Consider the following 20,058-nt stretch of genomic DNA (forward strand, 5'->3'; position numbering starts at 1 on the left):
AGAATCAAAGCTGCTGCCTCTGCTTTGGGAATGGCATCAGTTGTTCTGCTGGTGCTCTGCTGAGGCAGAATTCAATGCTGGAAGGCATTCCCATCTGCCAGAGCCACTCTGCAATATTTTGTTTGCAAATCCAGAGAAATATGTGGTTTATGGATGGTATTAAACTCATCCTTGAGTGGGAATCTAAAAACCAGCTGAAGTGTACCTCTAAAGGAGCCTGCTCCTCACCTCTGACTGTAAAACCAGCTCAGAGATAGAGTTCCTGAGGTTTAAAAAAGACCTCTAAGAACATCAAGTCCAACCATTAACCCAGCACTGCCAGGTCCACATCAAAACACATTCCTGTTTTTGAACACTTCCCTGGACAAGCAATCCACCACTTCCCTGGGCAGCCAGTTCCAGTGCTTGACCTCTGTATATAATCAAATACACACAATATTCTCCTCATTGCTCAGCTCTGGTAGGATGATGTACTAGAAAGCATTTTTAAGAGATTTTTCTTGGTGTTTTACTAACTCTGCTGGTATGTAAAACCCAGTGAGTAAATGCTGTGCTCAGGGGAGGGCACAGAGAAGGAACAGCAGGAAATTATTCCACACAGCTGATCCTGTGCACAGAGTCTTGTCCTGCAAGATGTGATATCACAGCAGCTTCTGCCTCTTCTCCCTGGGGGCTGAGACAGGAGTGATGAGCTACCAGGGAATTTTGGAAACAAGGAAGTCAGGGCTAGGATAGTGTTGGAACCTTGGCTGCTGAGAATTTCAGACTGTCTGTGCTGCCAGGCACTGACCCCCAAGAGAACACTGCATTGACCTGAGGCCGTGGAGAAGCTTCCAAAATGGAATGACAGAACTGGGATTGTGGGAGTGGAGTTTGGATAGAAGTGTGTGACATCACAGGGTGGGAAAGTCAGAGTTTAAGGGTTTAGAATACAGTAACAGAGATAAAGCAAGATGGAGGTTTTGGGGTGGAGGCTTCTTGTCCTCCTTCTTCACCTTCTTCTTCTTCTCCTTCTTCTTCCTCTTCTTCTTCTCCTTCTTCTCCATGGGTTTGGGTGGTTTTGTGTAATTGGATAAAAAGTCCCCATTGCAGGGCATGGGTGGTTGGTAATTGGGTTAAAAATAAAAATAATTTCAGTGTCATTTCTTAATTGGGCAGTTGATCCTTCAAAGGCCTTGCAGAGAGAGAGATGGGGCTCCATTTTGAGTTTGTTAGAGTGCAGTGCTGCAGAACTCAGGGTTTGTGAGAGTGTGACATAGATTAGAACTGATAAACATCTGAGTCTGAACACGAAATACCACCTCACACATTTAATCCTGATTCTGGCAGAAAAAAGAAGTAAAGTATCCACAGGATAGGACTCCAGGGATTTTGAATTTCCCTTCTGTGCCTGCAAGGGATTTTGGTGTGGCCTTGGGCAAGTCATGTAATCAGCATGTGCTGGTTAATGAGTGCAGTGCCCAGACCTGTTGAACAGGGATGATATTGTGTCCCTACCCCCATTCCTAATTTATCCTCTGTGTTTGCATTACAAAGCTTTAAAAATGGGGGTCAGCTCAATGCAGGATCTCCAGTGCAAAAGAACTTAATTCTCTTTTAAGGCCTTCAGGGCTTCTACAATAAAAATAGTGAAAAATAACTATAAACTATCAGGAGGCACAATCAGCCCTGTTGCTTCATGGTCCCTTGAGACCTGAGTTTTAAACTGAAGCTTCTCACAACACCCTGAACAGTGAGTTAAGATACCTCCTCTGCCCATTATTTGTCAGGTCAATTCCTTGACCTGTAGTCAGATTTGTCATTCCAGCAGAAAGAAAAAAATCCCAACTTTATTACGCCCAGTTCCAGCTTGTTCATTTTCTGTCAGAGACTTAATTAATGATTGTGCTAAACTGCTCATTTTGCACAACAAACACAACTGTTCCACAGGTTGATTCAATTTTCACTGCACAACATCCATATTATTGGATTTCACCAGGAGCCATTTTTGCATCCCTGTGGTCCACAGCAGTGCTGCTGCAAGTGCAGGGAGGATGTTTTGACATTTGGGAATTCATGAATGGCTTGGAAACCTCCTTCACCTCGTGTTGAAACAGGACGACCGCTGTGGCAGGGAGGAATGATGAGGAGGACTCCACTGATATCAGAAGGCTAATTAATTACTTTCTAATACTGTATTATTCTATATTATATTACACTGTGTTACATTACATCTAAAGTGAATCTGCCAAGCACTCAACCCTGCCCAGAATCTCGTGACTGTCACCCAACACTCCTGACACACACACACACACACACTTGGCCCTGATAGGGCAAGGAAACAGAACCCCATCACTTTGGGTAAACAATCTCCATATTGCATTCTACTGTTGCACAAACACAGGCACAGCAAATAAGATAAATATCTTCTTTCCTTTCTCTGAGATTCAGAGAATGCGAAACCCAGAAATATTCTTGGGAAGAATTGTGCCTTGATTTTCTCTGTGAAGAGAAATGTGGCGACAACCTCGGGCTAGGAGCTGGTTTCTCTCTCCTCATTTTGATGTTCCCCCTGTGGAATGCTGAGAAACCCCCCTGGGAGTGAAGCTGTGGAGCTGATTTGGGATTTGCTTACCCAGGAAGGAGGTGAGGAATCTGAAGTACTTGGGGCACGGCCGTACCACGACTTCTCCCACCTCTGCTTCAGGCCAGCACGTGATGTTGTCCCACTGCCTCCTGCAGCCTGGGGAAGAGAGAAAAGCAGATGGTGGAGCACTCAGGAGTGCTGGATGCAGCAGAGCAGCTCTGCACAGGTGTGTAGAGCCCCTCACCCCAGCACAGGCACCTTTTGGAATGAAACCCCCCTGAATATTTCCTTTAAACACACAGCTTTTAGCTCCCCCAGTCCCTTAAGTTCAGCACTGTAATTTTCCAGAAATCAATATGGATAAAACAGCAGACAAGAGGAAAAAAAAAAAAAAAAAAAAAAAAAAAAGAAAAGGCAAATCAGGTTTGATACAAGAACAGTGTCTTCTCCTAGATTAAAAAGGCAGAAATTCCTAATAAAATATCTCTTTTCTTTGCCCTTGTCACGCCCTGTTGCGTTAAAACGCCTGACCTGAACCTGTGAGACATTGTCCCCTTCCTTCTGTGTTTCCCCCAAATGCCATCATCTTTTCCTCCCCATTGCAGTGATTGTGCAGCTCTCACAGCAGGAAGGGGACAATCCCAGATTGTCACAGATGACAATCGAGGGATCAAGGACCAAAATCCCTTCACCAGAAGCAGTTTTCTTCGTAAAAAGGGGAAAGGCACAAAACGCTGCTGGAGGCTGAGCAGGGACAGTGCTGTGGCCAGGAGAGGATCCCAATGCAGGAGTGAGGGAAGGTGGCACATCCAAGCTGGGAATGAAGGAATAACCAACACAGGGAGAAAACACAGGGTTTTGTCAAAATGAGGCATTGCTGAAGATTTTCTGGGTAGAATCAAAGCTTTAGTGGAAAGAAAAAATGCCATGTCCTTTCCACAGATTTTTAATGTTTTGATTTTGCCCTTTTATTTCTCAAAAGGCATTAATAACACCCCATGCATGCTGCACTGTTGGATCATGTAACAATGCTGAGGCCAAGAGATGTTGGCAGGTTTGAATTTTAAAAAAAAAAAAATACTCAAACACATTTTTACACCGATATGTCACCATTTCAGAGTTCTTAGCAGAATTTTGACATTTCCCCCCCTGCTTTATATTTCCAAGAGCCAGACACTTCAGTTGCTGCCTGGGTGAGATGGATGGGTTGTCAGCAGAGCTCCCCGCTTCCAGCAGCTCTGCTCTCAGTTATTGTCACAGCCCATCAGATGGAAACGCTCCCCCAAATGTGACTCACGAGCTGTTGAGGTCACCAGCCCCACAGGAGAGAGTCTGGGGTGTGAGGAACAAAGTGGTGACAAAATGCTGAGGAAATACTCCTCACATGCCAGCAAAGGGAACTATGGGAAGCCCTGTTATGGAATTTGTGGGGTTCCCAGACGAAGGGAGGAAGGGTGAATCTGACTCTATGTTCTCAGAAGGCTAATTTATTATTATAATATAATAAATGTAATGTAATAAATATAATATAGAATATAATTATTCTGTATCTTATATACCAGAATATATTAATATTCTAGTATATAATATATATACTATATTATATTAAAGAATATAATATTAAACTATACTAAAGAATACAGAAAGGATACAGACAGAAGGCTAAAAGATAATAATGAAAACTCCTGACTCCTTCCAGAGTCCTGACACAGCTTGGCCCTGATTGGCCAATAAGTCTACATAATTCACATGAAACCAATGAAACAATCACCTGTTGGTAAACAATCGCCAACACATTCTAACGCAGCAAAACACAGAAGCAGCAAATCAGATAATTATTGTTTTCCTTTTTCTCTGAGGCTTCTCAGCTTCCCAGGGGCAAAATCCTGGGCAAAGGGATTTTTCCAGAAAATATGACAGTGACACTCTGTCAGGCTACACTTGTTGAAAATAACACCCAAATTCTTCTTTTAAATCATCTTTTACTCCTTGGGCTAAGGAAAGGGCTGGTGTCACCACCAGGCAGATATGTCTCAGATCACTAGAGAGCACACAGAAATGCTTTGAAGCTGAAAAAGAACCCTTAGCTGGCTTTCAAAGTGATTTTACAGGTTTTTCCTCCCCTCTTCTTTCATGAACAAACTCAACTTCTCAAATAATGAAGTCCTGAGCGGAGTTTATCAGAGCCTGATAAAATGGAATAACTGATGGTATCTCCTTCGTGCAGAGCTCATTAAAAGTCTGGTTTCAGGTCCTTGTATCAGGTGCCCAGCTCAGTTCTCACAGCCTCACACTTATCTCCCACCAAACAGCCAGCAGCTCCAGAATATTAAAGATCCCATGGAAAATGATTCCATGCTGGAATATTTCACATTCTACAATCTTTTCCTCTGCCAAGTGCAATAAATTAGAGTGCAGCCATTACCTCATGATAGGTTATAATACAAAATAAAAGCCATCTGATAGCATCAGATGGCTTTTTAAATGCCCTGAATTATGCTCTGAGAGTTTTGGTGATCTGTATCTTTTTCTCTGTTGACATTTTTCAGCACCACCTGTGAAGTGTGAAGAAAGCTTTTAGGTGCTCACTTTTGCGTAAAAAGCTTTTTAAATTTTTTTTTCCTGATGAAAAGAAAGTGAAACTGGCCTTGGAAGGCACATAAAGTGTATTTTTACAAATTATTGCTTCTGTAAACACACCCTGTACCTGCCTGAAAGCTCTTACCACACCAATCTCCCTCACTGCTGCCCCAGACATGCTGAAAAGATTTCTGCAATGAATAAAGAAAGGAATGGAAAGCAGAACTCTGGCTGGCAGTGCCTGTCACCACAGGATCAGTGAATCTTGGAATGGTTTGGGTTGGAGCAGACCCTGAAGATCATCTCACTCCAAATCCCTGCCACTTTCCCAGGCTGCTCCAAGCCCCATCCGACCTGGCCTTGGACACTTCCAGACATCCAGGGGCAGCCACAGCTTCTCTGGGTACCCTGTTCTAACAGGTCTGTGTCTTTCTTGGGCTAATTATCTGCAGTTCAGGAAAATCAGTAATTTTTAGCAGGTAGAAGAGAATAACTGGAGTTGAAAGAACAGGAGCAATTGAAGATTGACAGCTGCAAAATGCTTTGCATGCACAGTCCAGTGCTGCAATAATCCCATCACAAGTTCAGGTAAAACTTTGTGCCCTTTCATCTGACCCAGCACACAGACAACATTTATCAAAGAGCCTTCCAGAAAATGCTTTTCTTCCTCCCAAAATGATAGATTTTATCTTGGAAAAGTGCTGGAATTAGGGCCTTGGCAGGCAAAAATCCATCTGAGGGCAGGAACAGCTGCACTGTGAATTGAAGGAGGGAAATCCCTCTCTTCCCTGTGGCATCACTTGGATGCAGCAAAGAGGACAGGTTTGGCCACATCATGTTTGGGGATTGATAAGTGCTTCCCCATTAATTAATTAATTATAAATGTTGTTTTCTGCCTTGCACTCAGTGCCTGCAGGGAGGATACAAAGGCATTTATCAATCCTCACCCAGTGCAGCAAATACCAATGAGTTAAAAACATACCTTCTCTCCATTTCCATCAAAGGAACTGCTCTGCTCACATGTCTGTCCCGAAAAATGGGATACACACTGCTAGGGGCTGTGCTTTGGGAAGGATCCCAGGTGAATCTGGAGGGGCTGTACAAAAATAAGTAAGTGTGTGGCTTTTCCAAGCCAGCAGCACTTACCACCTCTCTGGGTGTCTCAGGTGCAGTCTTTAAAATCTTGTCATTATAAAATAAACTTTAAAAAATTAAGTACTTTTAAAATAGGAGGGTTTTTTTCCCATTTTAATTATTTTAACTGTGACTCCCACACCCTCAGCTTTGCCCTGCCCTTCCTTGCCAGACCCTGAAGTGCTCTTCGGAGCTGAATTATCTTCCTTTGGAGGGCTGCAGGGAGAAATCCTTCCCTCCTCTAAAGAAGCTGGAGCTCAGATCCCTCTGTCCAGCAGCTCAGCCTTTCTCTCTGCAAGCTGAATACCCCACCAGCCTCACTCAGAGCCCTCCTCTAAGAGGTTCTGGCTCAGAAGTAGCTGCAGACCAGTGACACAGGGCTGGCTGCAGGGCATTGAGAGGCCCCAGCACACCTTTCCCACTGTCTCTGCCAAAAGTGGATCAGAGCTCTCATTTCCTCTCCCTTTGAAAGGTTAATAAACAGAAAACAGGTCAATTCTCACACTGCTTTGCAGAACTGGCAGACTGGAGCATTAAAAACCCATTTATTGGATTCATATCTACACTTACAGCAAATTGTGGTCAAGGCTTATCTAGGAAGCAGCAGAGAATAACTTTCCCTCATGAATAAACATGAATCCCAGAGCTTTGGCACAGCCCTGAGACAGGACACGGTCTGGCTGAGGAAAGAGATGAATGGCAGCAGGCTGGTACCAGGCACTCTCTGGAGCCAGGAGAACTCCCAGTTCAGGGAAAAACCCTTTCAGCACATCAGTCCTTCACTGAATCATGGAATTATTCAGGCTGGAAAAGACCTCCAAGGACATCAAGCCCAACCCCAACCCCCCAAACCCACATGCCAAATTCACCTTAATGCTTGGGGTCACTCCAGGTCTCTTCTGAAAGACATTCCCCCACATTTTGCTCTTGGAATCCCTGTTCAGATGCAGGGATGCCCATTTGACACCTGGGGTGTCTCAGGAGCTCTCAGCACCCTCAGGGATAGCAGCAAGGCAAGGGCACAGCTCAGTGAAGCCAGGCTGAGCTATCCCAGGGCACCACCACAGCCTGGTGTGCTGCAATAAAATCTCATTTCCACTCCAATTTCATACCAGCAGGCAGTTTCCAAGCTCTCAGGACTGTAAACAGCCACGGGGTGACATTTATTGTCCCCCTGACAAGCCCAGCCTTGTGGCTTGCCTCGTTAAAAGCATCTCATCACAACCAATTATCACAGCATCAATCTCCCCGTCCCAGCTGAGCTCTGGTCTCTCCCTGACTGGAGGGAACAGACCCCAAAAGATGGTGCCTGCAACAATCCATAACTCAGCACCACCCAGGCAGTTTGAATTTAATCTCAGTGGAGGAAAAGCCAACATCAGCTTTGGGTCACCACTGCCTCCACAGACTCCAGAGAGCAGAGACCTCCCAAATGAGGGACAATTTTCTATTTAAAAGTTGTATGAAATAATAAAAAGTACCATAGATAAATTATTTTTCTCCTATAAGTCTTGTAAATTAAATGCAATTGGATTTAATTCTGAACCCAGGAAAATTTTTAGAATTTACCTCCTGTGCCAAGGCATTGCACAATTTAAGTGTCCACTGACAGAAAAATTCTTTTCTGAATTCACTTTAAACCTGCTCATTGCTGCTTTCACTAGGAATTGCTCAGTTCTTTTACAAAGGCAGAAATATTCACAGCCTAACCACAATATCCCTTTCCCTTGGGAGAAAACCCATAAAATCCTCTTTAACATCCCTCCTCGGGCATCTCTTTTTCAAGCTGAAGTGTCCCAGCCTATTCAGTAGCTTCCAGCATGGAAACAGCTCCCTGTCATTTCTCCCTGGTATCTTTGGTGGGTTTATTTCTACCCCATCCTGCCCTGGGCGTGCAGAGTGGGGTTTTACCCTATTTTTCTATGACAGATTTGGGTTTGACTGGGGTTAGTTTGGCTCTGAGGTTTCACTAAATGCATCCTCCCTTCCTTCCTTGAAAAAGTCCCTGCTGTGCCCTCTTGTCCTGCTCACATTCCGGCATCCTTTGGGCATCTCTCCTTCCCCCAGCTCCATCTCATCACATTTTTAATTTTTTATTTGCATCACCACTGACAGAGCGCTCTGCAGCAACCCCCTCGGAGCTCCCCTTCCAGCTTTCCACAGCTTGGTGTTTAATTTGAGTATTTTTTGCCCGTTGTGCTGCCTGCCCTGCCTCCAGCCCTGCAGGCAGGGTGAGACAGAGAAGCCAAGCAGCTGGGAGAGAGCCACAGTGCTGCCAGGGCTGTGACCTCTGCCACGGCGGCATTTCCTTCCCAGCACCCGTGGGCTCTGCTGGTGCCCTGGTGCTCCTTTGCTCATCACTCACTGAGGGATTTGCAGCTCCAGTTCAGCAGAAAAGCAATCACAGAAAGCAAAAAGGATCCCAAAATTCAGGATAAGAGAAAAGAGTTCGCTTTGGACTTTGCCCCAATATCTGTGGCGAGTCTGCGATTTTGTTTTTCTCACAAGCTGGACTTGATGATCTTAAAGGTCTTTTCCACCTTAACAACTCCATGGTTCTGTAACAGGAACACCATTAATTACTATAAAACCTGGCTTATACTTCTGCAAGGAGAAGTAGCGGTCCAAGCAATCAACAGGAATATATTAACAAATAACTTTCTTCCTAAATGTTTGGAGAGATTTGACCCAAAGACATAAGAAGGAAACCTCACCTTAAAGCCCCCAGACTGAGTCAGTCTAATCAACATGAAAGAAATCACCAGTGACTGTTGCTGGAGCGTGATTTTTAAGCATAAGAATCCTGAGATTTTCCATCAACAACATCTATTGGGAAACAATTTCATTTAAAAAAAAAAAAGTCTCTAATCTTTCAGCCTTTTCTAACCAACAAACTAAATAAACACTAGGCTTTTTTAATCCCTCCTTTTCATAAATCAAATTTGTGAGCTGAGCCCTTCTGCCTAACTCCAGAACACGTAAACTGAAAGAAAAGATCCAAGATTTAAGAAGGTTTACACAGGGTGTTGCCAAAAACATGACTTATCTCCTCAGCAGCCTCTAAACAAGATCTCCAGTGCTCTGAGACAGGGCATGCTTAAAGGATTGTTCCAGGGTTTCCTCACTCAAATCCCTCTGCACTTCCAGGATTTCTAGAGAATCAGACTTTGAATTTAGGGACCTTTCCAGATGGTTTTTCTCATATTGGCATCTCCAGAGGGAAATTCATAGCAAAGATTAAGTGGCTTGACCTCTAGGGATGCTTTTCCCAACTTCACTCTTGGTGTGTGCAATATTCCCCAGGTAGAAAGGGTGGATACCATCATGAAAGTCTGATAAAGTCAATATTAATAGAAAAACTAAAAGAAAAGATGAGGAAGGAGGTCTTTTTAACCAGAAATCTCATGGGATTTGAGAGGGACAAACACAGGCTGCTGTCACAAACAAAACCTCTGCATAGATGGATTTAATCTGAGCCATTATCCAGAGCTTTGAAAATATTTGGAATTTATTTTCCATTGCACCAATGCCACTTTCTCCTTACTTCTATGACTTTTGTATGGCTAAGGCTGTGTGCATTTATCTATTATCTCATGTTAAAAAAAAAAAGGAACCAAAACTTCTGTTGGCATTAAAGTGTGGCACATTCTCCAAAATAAAATGCCTTTTCCAACATAAATTTTTGTCCACTAAGTGGCTGCTAATCCTGACAAACCCCGGGACAGCTGTTCCCAAATCAAACAATCCCTGCTGCTTGTTAGAGAGCTTCCAGCCAGGGGTCAGCAACAGCAAAACCAAGGCAAAGCTTCCACCCCTGCTGTGTTTTAAGGCAGAAAAAGAGACGTTGGAACATGTTAATATCTGTGGAAAGGTGAGGTCAAGGTGAAAAGCAGGGAGAAGTGATGAGGTGCTGTGTGGGTCTGTGCTGGAATTCCACCCTGGTTTGGGTGGGTGTCTGCACTTCAGGTGGGTGGGTGGGCTCAGACGAGCAACTGAGGGAGCAGTGCTGGAAACATGGAATTGTTGAGGTTGAAAAAACATTTAAAAGCCATTGAAGCCAAGAGTTAACCCAGAATCACTGTGTTCACCACTGAATCACACCCCCAAAATTCAACTGGGAATCAGCAGCACTCACTGGAGAGGTAGAAGTAAATCCCAATCCCAAGCACCTGGAGCTAAATCCCAGTTTTCAGTGAGGCTGGGATTGCATCCCTCCCTTCTGAAATACAGAATCATGGAATAGTTTGGGTTGAAAGGGACCTTTAAAGGTCATCTTGTTCAACCTCCTTGCCATGATTTCACCTCAGCTAAAATCCCCTCCAAGCCACTGAACACCAGCACAGAGATTGCCTGTGAAATGTGTTTTTTTTTTTTCCTACACACCTGAGCTGCTCATTAAGATTTTAAATATTTAAATCTCCCTTCATTTTAAATATTTTGACCACAGGCAAGACAATCTGAACAGGATTCATCACATCCTGAAAGAGCTGCCTGCACCTGGCCAGAACACACCAGAGATACCCAAACCCAAGTGAAAATCCCTTGCCAGAAGTCATTCCCATGCCATGGCTGTGTGTCCATGGAGCATGGATGGACAGAATGATTTTTAGGGAAAATTTTGCTGATTCCTCAGAAAGAAACTCCTGGTCTGGAAGAACAGCATCAGCTTCAGGCTGGATCAGCCAACACCAAAGTCTGGGGTTGGTTTTCAGGGTTCAGGCTGGTTTTACCAGTGTGAGAATGCTGCTCCTTCCTCATGTTTCAGGGGCCAGCCTTCACAGCAGAGTCTGCAAAAGTTCTCCTCTGAAAAACCCGTGGCAGATTTCGTTATTTTGAGTTTCCAGGGAGTGGGTTCCACCTCTGCAAGAGCTGCAGCATGAAGGTGTTTGGAAAGAGTCCCCACAGGGATGAGGGAATGGTGAAGGAAGACCATTTGGAAGGACCTGTCCTATTGTGTATCGTCATCATTGCCAAAGAACTGGGAGAAGAATTCCTGTTAAATAAAAGGGAGCTTGACTTTGGTACTGATCCTACATGAGAGTCTGGGGTTTAAGGTCTTCAAGTCCCATGGCTGAATTTTCTACTGTTGTAGGAGAGGCCACCCTGCCAAGGAATGGAGGGGACTGATGTCACATCTGGGAGTTCCCAGTGCTGCTGGTAAGAGCCAGAATGAAACTAAGAGGCCCTTTGTATCACCTAGGCTGGAATAATAGGAAAAAAGTAAATTAAAAATTATTAAAAGAGAACATGGAAAAAAGTCCAGCAGGTCCTTTTGCCTTTAGAGAGACCACCAAGATCGAACATATTTTATACAGAGATAAACTGGATTTTTTTTTTGAGTATGTTGATAGGGGTTTGATTTAGGTTTGATTTAGCAGACCAACAGCTGCCATTTAATGCCACCCCTGTTGTCCCAGGATGTTTTAAGAGGCTGATGAATGTGGCACGAGACTTATGAGAGCTCTGCAGAGCTCTGAAATGACAAAATCACAGAATCTTTGAGGTTGGGAAAGATCCCCAAGGTCACCAAATCCAACCACCAGCCCGGCACCACCAGCTCACCACTGATGCACGTCCTCAAGTGCCACATCCACAGATTTTCCCACCCTGGTTTGGGCACTCTCTGGAATTCTTGAGCTGGATCAGCCTTCTCCAGCACCTGGAGAGCTGCTGATGACATGATTGTCCCACAAATCCCACTGACACCTCATCTGCCCCAGGAGGGCTTGTGCAACGAGGAGGTGAGAATTCACTTGAACTTTTCCAAGCAAGGAACTATTAATTATTTCTTATCTTGCTGCACTATAAACAGATGGTGATGAATAAACAGGCTCCTAATTTAAACTTCATCAATGTTTTTTTCCAGCTTGATTTTTAATTTCCATATGTTCACTGCTTCTCCTCCCATCAAACTTGATTTGACTTCTTTGGGGGGGACTGACAGAGACCCCCCCACCCACCCCTCACTCCCCAGGCTTCAAATTTGGTTTTTTTAGCCAGACTCCACTGTGGAAGAGCAAAAGCAATATTCAGAGTTTAACCAGCATGGGCCATCTCCCACCTGGATTTTTTTCCATGTCACAGTGGTGATGATGAGCTTGCAGAACCCATCTCTGTCTCACAGGTGTGAGGCATGTACTAGGTAGCAGATGCAAACAGGCATTGGGAGGGGGAATGCCACTATTTTTTCTCGTGTTTTCCATTTTTCAGACTTTCAAAATTGGGTTTTATTCTGTTTCCAAGACAGACAGGCCTAGAGAGCAAACAAAAAAGCGCAGTGTTGAAGGACTAGGAGTATCAGGCCAGACTGGATGGGGCTTGGAGCAACCTGGGATAGTGGAAGGTGTCCCTGCCTATGGCAGGAGGATGGAAGGAGATGATCTTTAAGGTCCCTTCCAACCCAAACCACTCCATGATTCCGTGATTCCACAAAGGCCATGCTGCCTGCACAGCTCTGGGTCTCCAGAGCTGCTCATCCCACCCAGACACGAGTCATGGCTCCTTATTCAGCTGTTATCCCCTAAATAACTTTGCTGCTTCTGAAGGAGTATCTGATTGCAGAGCAAATTAATTAGCAATAATGGGATAAACATATAATAAGCTGAGCCAGCCGACCTAGACCTGATTGATTTTCTTGCTTTTTAAAAAAGAGAGGGCCACTTCTTAAAATTTATTACCATTTAATTTGTGTGCTTCAGTTTAAGCTGAACTGTTTGTAAATTGAAACCGTGGTGAAGTGAAGCTTTCTCCAAAAAAAAAACCAAACAAAAAAACCCCAAAAAAACCCAAAAGCAAACCAGAAATACTCCTTTGTGCATGAAAAAAGAGGCAAGAGAAAGTCAGCAGGAAGCAGAGCAGTGGTGATTCCTGCCTTGCAGCCATCAGGAGCTCAACAGAGAGCGGGATTTGCCTCTGTCTGTGAGTCTGGGAAGGAAATCCTCTTCTTCCAGCTCTTGGGAGAGCTTCCCTCCTGCTGCTCAGTGCACTGTCAGCTGAGCAGCCACTGTGTTGCACACATATATCCTGGAAAAAGCACCTGGAGCTAAATCCCAGTTTTCAGTGAGGCTGGAATTGCACCCCTCCCTTCTGAAATACAGAATCATGGAATTGTTTGGGTTGAAAGGGACCTTTAAAGGTCATCTTGTTCAACCCCCTTGCCATGATTTCACCTGGCCAAATCCCCTCCAAGCCACTGAACACCAGCACAGAGATTGTCTGTGAAATGTGGGGTTTTTTTCCTACACACCTGAGCTGCTCATTAAGATTTTAAATATTTAAATCTCCCCTCATTTTAAATATTTTGACCACAGGCAAGACAATCTGAACAGGATTCATCACATCCTGAACGAGCTGCCTGCACCTGGCCAGAACACACCAGAGATACCCAAACCCAAGTGAAAATCCCTTGCCAGAAGTCATTCCCATGCCATGGCTGTTTGCCCAGGTGAATCTGGTCTCTGTCTACCTATTCCTGATTTTAATGGCAAAGAACCCACTCCTGTGTCGAACCCCATATTGCATTTGATGTCTTTGCCAGTTATTTCAGCATGGAAAGGACAACAGGGCAGAGCAGTGCAAGGCCAGTCCTGCTCACCAAATCCAGCCCTGTGCTGCAACACAACTGCACCCAACACACCCTTCCAGAAACTGTGCAAGCTCTGCCACGAAGTCCATAAAACTCCTTCCTGCAGGCCTGCAGAGAGGCTGTTGGGAGTCCCCTGATGGCTACAATCTTCCTTAAATGCCCAGAATTTGATCTTGGTGCTGTTTGGTTCTCCTCTGTACACACTGCCAGCTTCAGCTGCTTTTCCCTGTGGATTTCCCCCTTACTGCATCTTCTGCAGCCTTTCCTGTGCTGGAAAACCAATTAAATAAACTTCTCCTCTTCAGAGTCAGGTAACATTTAGTGAGCCCTGGGCTGTAGAATCACAGAATCATCAGGGTTGGAAGAGACCTTTAAAATTATCAAGTCCAGTTGTCAAACTTCCTAAAATATGGGTAAATCCACAGATAATGAACCATACTCCCAAAAGGGAATAGATTTACATGGATCATCTCCTTCCAGCCCCCCGTCCATGGGCAGGGACGCCTTCCACTATCCCAGGTTGCTCCAAGCCCTGTCTAACCTGTCCTCAGACACTTCTAGAGAGGGCAGAAATTTAATCTGAAAAGAAACCTGGATTTCATGCATGTTCAGTCCCTGTGAGGAAGGGGTGGGTGTTTGAAGAAAAAAAAAAAATAGGGTTAAGAAGGACATTGTTGTTTATCAGTGGAAATCTACCTGCTTAACCCCAGCTAGTGATCAACCTCAGCACCATCAAGTGCTCTTAACAAGTGACTAATCTGCCTGACACACCAAATTACAGCTGTGATTAAGCCCCTCTGATCAATACAATTGATAATGGCTCCTAAACAAAGCTTTCCTTCCAGAATGTACCGAGACACTGCGTTTATTTCCACTCATTTGATTAGAAAGGATAACGAATCACTCTTAAGCCTCAAGTGATTCTCCTTTTCCTGAAAAGCTGCGGGAAGTGAGAAGGCAACACAACCACCTGGCCATAAATCAAGGTTTAACACTGCAGATCGCAGGAAACCTCAATTTTCCATCCAATTTTCCAGGATGCTTTCCATCCTGCTGTTCTGGGGGCTGGAACTGGGTTAAAATCATGGTTTTTTCCTCAGAGTTTTACTAGGCTTTCTCCTTCCAGCAACACTCAGATGACACAGTCATCACCTTCATACGATCTCGTATCATCACCTTCATGAGATTTCTCTCCAACAAACTCCCCCCTTGCCCCCACCCATCAAAGTTCAAAGTTTGATTTTACAGCTCAGGCACATTTATTGAGTTGTGGAGCCCCACTACAGAAAAAACACCTCCTTCGACCTACTTGTGCTCGCATGCTGTGAACATTCTGAAGGGGAAACACATCCTGTGTAGGCACTTGGAAATTATCTGTCCACACAGCACATAACAGAGTTCTCCACACATTCATCCACAGTCACCCACTTAAGAGCCAACAATTCTGCTTTTTCTGCTGCCTCTAGGGCAGTCGAGTGTCTGGATAATACAGTTCAGGTATTGAGCTCCTAAATACCTGCTGATGTTTTGGGGTAAATGGATGCCAGCTGCTTTCTACAAAGGAAGGGACCTTAAAATCATCTCCTTTCACCCCCCCTTCCATGGGGAGGGACATCTTCCACCATCCCAGATTGTTCCAAGCTCCATCCAACCTGGCCTTGGACACTTCCAGGGATCCAGGGGCAGCCACAGCTTCCCTGGAAACCTGTGTCAGGCCTCACCACCCTCTCAGGAAGGAATTTCTTCCTAATATCCAATCTAAGCCTGGTCTCTTTCAGTTGGAAGCCATTCCCCCTTTTCCTGTCATTCCAGTTCCAGCACTGTCTCCATGGACAAAACCATTTTCCTGTGCTTAAATCTGCAATTTCTGAATCAGTCCAATTCATGAGTAGTGACTGGTGAAAATGCAGATTTATCCCAGTCCAATATTTCAGCATTCCATCAGGGAAATAAAAACCTCCAAAGGATTTCTATGTACTTGCTTTGGGCATTAATAACTTCAGAATTGGGAAAAATACTTCCATTGGTTTAGTTCTGTTGTTACAGAAAAAAAAAAGCAAAAAAAAAAGCAAAAAAAAAAAAAAGCTGTTAAATCATTTTGGAAAAGCAGAAAAAGTATCATCACTTCAACTATTTATTCTCCTTTTTAATGTATTGTATTTAATTTAATTTCTTTAAATAGCCATGAAAATGAAATTAAGCATTTAGCTGGCTTTCAGATGAAGGCTTTTATCCACCCCGAGTTCTCCCTCCACTGGATTCCAGAAGAACATTTCTTCAAAAGACTCCATTTAAATGTACAGGGACACTTGAAACAGCTTCCAAACCAAAGGCAACCCTCCCTTAGTAGATAAAAGCAGGGGCCAAAAGCCTTCCTGGCATCCAGTGGAGCTCCTCCTGGGATCAGCTTGTCCCAGGATTCTGCTCCATCAGAGCAGTCCTTCACTCTGTGGCCTGGCTGCAAACATTGCCAGTGGGGACTTTCCTCTTCCACTTTTCCCTCTTTTGGGAGGAGGGATGCAAATCTCAAGCAGGATTTCAGATTCATCTTCCCAGAAAAATGATCCCTTTTTTTTTTTTGGATCCTGGTAGTCTCACCTGGGTCCCCACACACCTTTTACTGACAGACATGGGGCTGGTAACGTGAGAGAGGCATTTGGAGGGGGAGAGATCCAACTGGATGCCTTAATTTGGGGTTCTGACAGCTCTGCTGCAGGACAGGATGGGATGGGATGGGATGGGATGGGATGGGATGGGATGGGATGGGATGGGATGGGATGGGATGGGATGGGATGGGATGGGATGGGATGGGGTGGGATGGGATGGGATGGGATGGGGCAGCACCAAAACCTTCCTCCTTTCCTGACCATTGTGTCAGGAAGAGAGTTAAGGAGACTGGAGATCCTTCCAGGGGGATTTCTCAGTGTGGTGAGTGCTCCATGAACAAGGAGAGGATCTCAGCTCCCTGTCCCAACTCCAGAAATACTTCACAGCCTTGGAGCACCCTCTGCTCCACCATGAGGACAGGAGCAATTTTGGCATAGGGAAGAGAGGGCAGTTCAATCAAAAGAGATGGTCACAATGACTTCCTTTAGAGTGGTCCAAGACTTAGGAGAACTTCAGACTTTCAGTTCCCAAGGAAAAATTGGAAAAATGCCAGTTCAAGGAGGTGGACAACTGTGATTAAACCCACTCAAACACCTCAGTCAGGCCTTCCCAGCCAGGAGGCTGCAAGGGAACCTGCAGAGCTGCTGGAACTCTTGGCTGGCTTTGGAAGCACCTATTTCTCTCCCTCCTGAAGAGCAGCGGGAGGAATCCTTGCTCCAGCAGCAGAAGGGCTGGGAAATGGCCAGGACAAGGCAGCTGTGAGGCTGAGGGAGGTGGGTTTGCTGGCCAGGGAGGGACAGAGTGTTGCCATACCTGAGGTCTGGTTGTCCCAGGTGAGCTCTGCCAGGCACTGGCTGCGCTCCTCCTCGATCTCCTGCATGATGCTGCACTCTGGCCGCGTGCTGGACGCCTGCAGGGAGGGCACAGAAGGAGACAGTGAGCAAAGCCCATGCTCAGGGAGGGGATTCATGGAATTCCTGGGGATTCATGGCCTCGTGGAGCAAGTGGAGCTCTCCAGGACCATTGCACAGGTGTGCACCCAGCCTTACTCTATGTCAGCTCAAGAGGAGGGAGAACAACCCAGAGCTGCTGAAAAATCAGCATTTCCCTCCATTTTCTTAGGAAAAAAAACCCCCACACTTTATTTTTTTTTCTGATGATCAGTGTGATAATTCACTTGTGGGGAATTTCGGAAGGAATTTGAGATGGGACCTCTGAATTGTTTTTTGATGATGTGGTTTATTTTCCTTATCTTCTACATAAGGCAGGAAGGGCAACTTCAGCTCACATCCTTACTGCATGGCTAAGAAGGTCACAAGACCCTTAGTTACAAAACCTTTTAAGGAGTTATTGACCAATAAAACACTGCCAATAAGGATATTTATGTTTTTGACCCAATCCTTAAATATTTTGTCTTATGGACCCATGCTACAGTGTGAGCTTTCTTAGCCAATCATGTTATGACACATAAACCAAATCATGTTATGACACACAAAGCCAATCATGTTATGACAAACAAATGTGCTGCATTCTGAACTCCTTGTTTACATCGGTAGCTGCTTTTATTTTTTTCTATATCTTAAACTCTAAAACTCTAAACTTTCCTTTACTTAGCTTAACGTGTTTCTGCTTTAAACTGTAAATCCACATTTTTGCTTCTGTCACCTCAGTTTGGAAGCCTTTTCCAAGGTCTCAGATCAAATCCTGGGTTTAATTCTAAGCTTTGGCTTCCAGGCCCAAAGTTCTGAGAGTTCCCAGCATTTTGGATTCCAACAGACCAGGAGCAATTCTGCTGCTCTATGTTCAGGAAACCCTGCCTGGCTAACCAGCACCACCAGCTATGTAGGGCAGGGCAGATTTAATATTTATGCCAGGAGCAGTGGGATCTGTGCTTCGTGGTTTATTCCCTGGCTCCTGGCTCTCACGCTGATTCAAAGCACAACAAACCCCAAATCAAATAAGAACAGAATCTCTGATGCAGATTAGGAGATCAAGGAGCTAAAAAGCAGGAAATTCCCAATGAAAAGGCTTTTCCCCCTCAAGTGGTTTCTCCTCAGTCAGCCCTAATCAAGTTGTGTTTTAATACAACAGTGGCCGTAAATGTTCAGGTAATTAATCGTGGACTCCTCATAACGTGCAATTCATGAACTACCTCAATCATAAAACATGGAAATGGTGATTTTTACTCCAAAAAAAGGAACTCACACATATCTCAGTGTCCCCTTGTCACCAACACACTCTCGGCTTGGAGGGGACACTGACCATTGCTATGGCCAGAAACTGAGGCTGCTTCCAACCCCAGCTCTTTTAAAGGGATTGGAAAAGGCATTCAACAGGGAAAAAACTTCTCAGAAATCCAGCTGCAAAGAGGTGGAGAGAAGGGAATGATGTCAAGAGAGCCGAGCCTTGGCTTGAGTTCACACTGTGCCTGCTAAATGTAATGTGGGAAAAACCATCAGTGGGGTGAACTTCAGGAACAGATCATGAGGACACAGGAGAAGTGATTGATTCACTGTCCCCTCTTGTTGAGGGTTTTGGGATAATCATATATTTTCAACAGAAACAGGAAGAGAAAATGAATTAAGAAAACAAAAATAATTTCCTGTCTCGTTTCAAAATGCGTTGAGTTATTGCTCTGTTGATATATTTGCCAGTCAAGGTTTTAAGACAAAAAAAGTCCAGCAATCCTTTGAAGAAACAATTGTTTGATGTAAATTTGGGTTAAGATTATAAAATAATTTAGCACACTAAATTAATCTCACCATTTCCTATTAACCTATCCTGCTCTCTTCCCTGTTTCATGCCATGCCTGGTTTAGATTTTAATTTCCTTTAGGTTAGGAGTGGGCCTTGATTAGTAGTGTATAAACAAATAATTGTGCTTTTCTAGGCAAATTAAAAATAAATAAAAATACAAACAGTAGAAGAAGGGGAATCATTTGGAGTTGTCTTCATTCTCAAATATTTCTTTTCCCCAAAGGGAAACAGATCTTTGGAAATTTCATCTTGGCTCATCTGAAATACCATAGAGTTATTTTGTTTTGATTTACAGTTCTTCTTGCCATTTTATTTTAACCTTTAAAAAGCATGAGGGGAAGCGTGAGAGATTTGCAGAACACTCGCTGGAAAAATAAAGATTGAAATGTTTTCAAAACATTCTGACTTTTTCAAGGGGAAGTTTTAACTCTCTGGGCTTAAACGGTTGCCAAATTCATCTCACATCTATAAATACCTCTGGTTTTCACTTTATAAATTAATTCATGCTACTCTAACTTTGATCAGGCTGGCAAAGCACTCTGCAGTTCTACAATATAGCTGAAGTTTTTTAGGCTATAGATTTTACCCCAAGCCCATTAGCAAGTACTTCACTGCCACTTCTTCATCAAAATCTCATGCCTGAGTTGGATAATTGTATATTCACCTCCATGGTCCATTATTTACTTCTGAGTAAGTGGCTGTATCACCTTTAAAAAACAAATGAGGTTCTGTTTTGAAAAGCAGGCTTGTGACAGGCTCAGGTAAATTTGATTATACATGGAATCTTTAAAATCTCGTCATTTTTTTTGCTATACGATCCAAAAGAAAAT

At 44.1% G+C, this 20,058-nt stretch overlaps 1 protein-coding gene across 1 annotated transcript in view; it reads right to left on the reverse strand.

The window, feature by feature from the left end:
• VIPR1 (vasoactive intestinal peptide receptor 1) overlaps positions 1-20,058 on the reverse strand; it is a 103,620-nt gene that overhangs the window by 43,557 nt on the left and 40,005 nt on the right. Inside the window, exons 2-3 of the mRNA XM_038127409.1 lie at positions 17,286-17,382; positions 2,615-2,722 (exon numbers count right to left, since the gene is read on the reverse strand). Coding sequence (XP_037983337.1) covers positions 2,615-2,722; positions 17,286-17,382 — 205 coding nt within the window. The remainder of the gene's footprint in view (positions 1-2,614; positions 2,723-17,285; positions 17,383-20,058) is intronic.

Source organism: Motacilla alba, chromosome 2 (genome assembly GCF_015832195.1).
Source record: "Motacilla alba alba isolate MOTALB_02 chromosome 2, Motacilla_alba_V1.0_pri, whole genome shotgun sequence".
Lineage (NCBI taxonomy): Eukaryota > Metazoa > Chordata > Aves > Passeriformes > Motacillidae > Motacilla > Motacilla alba.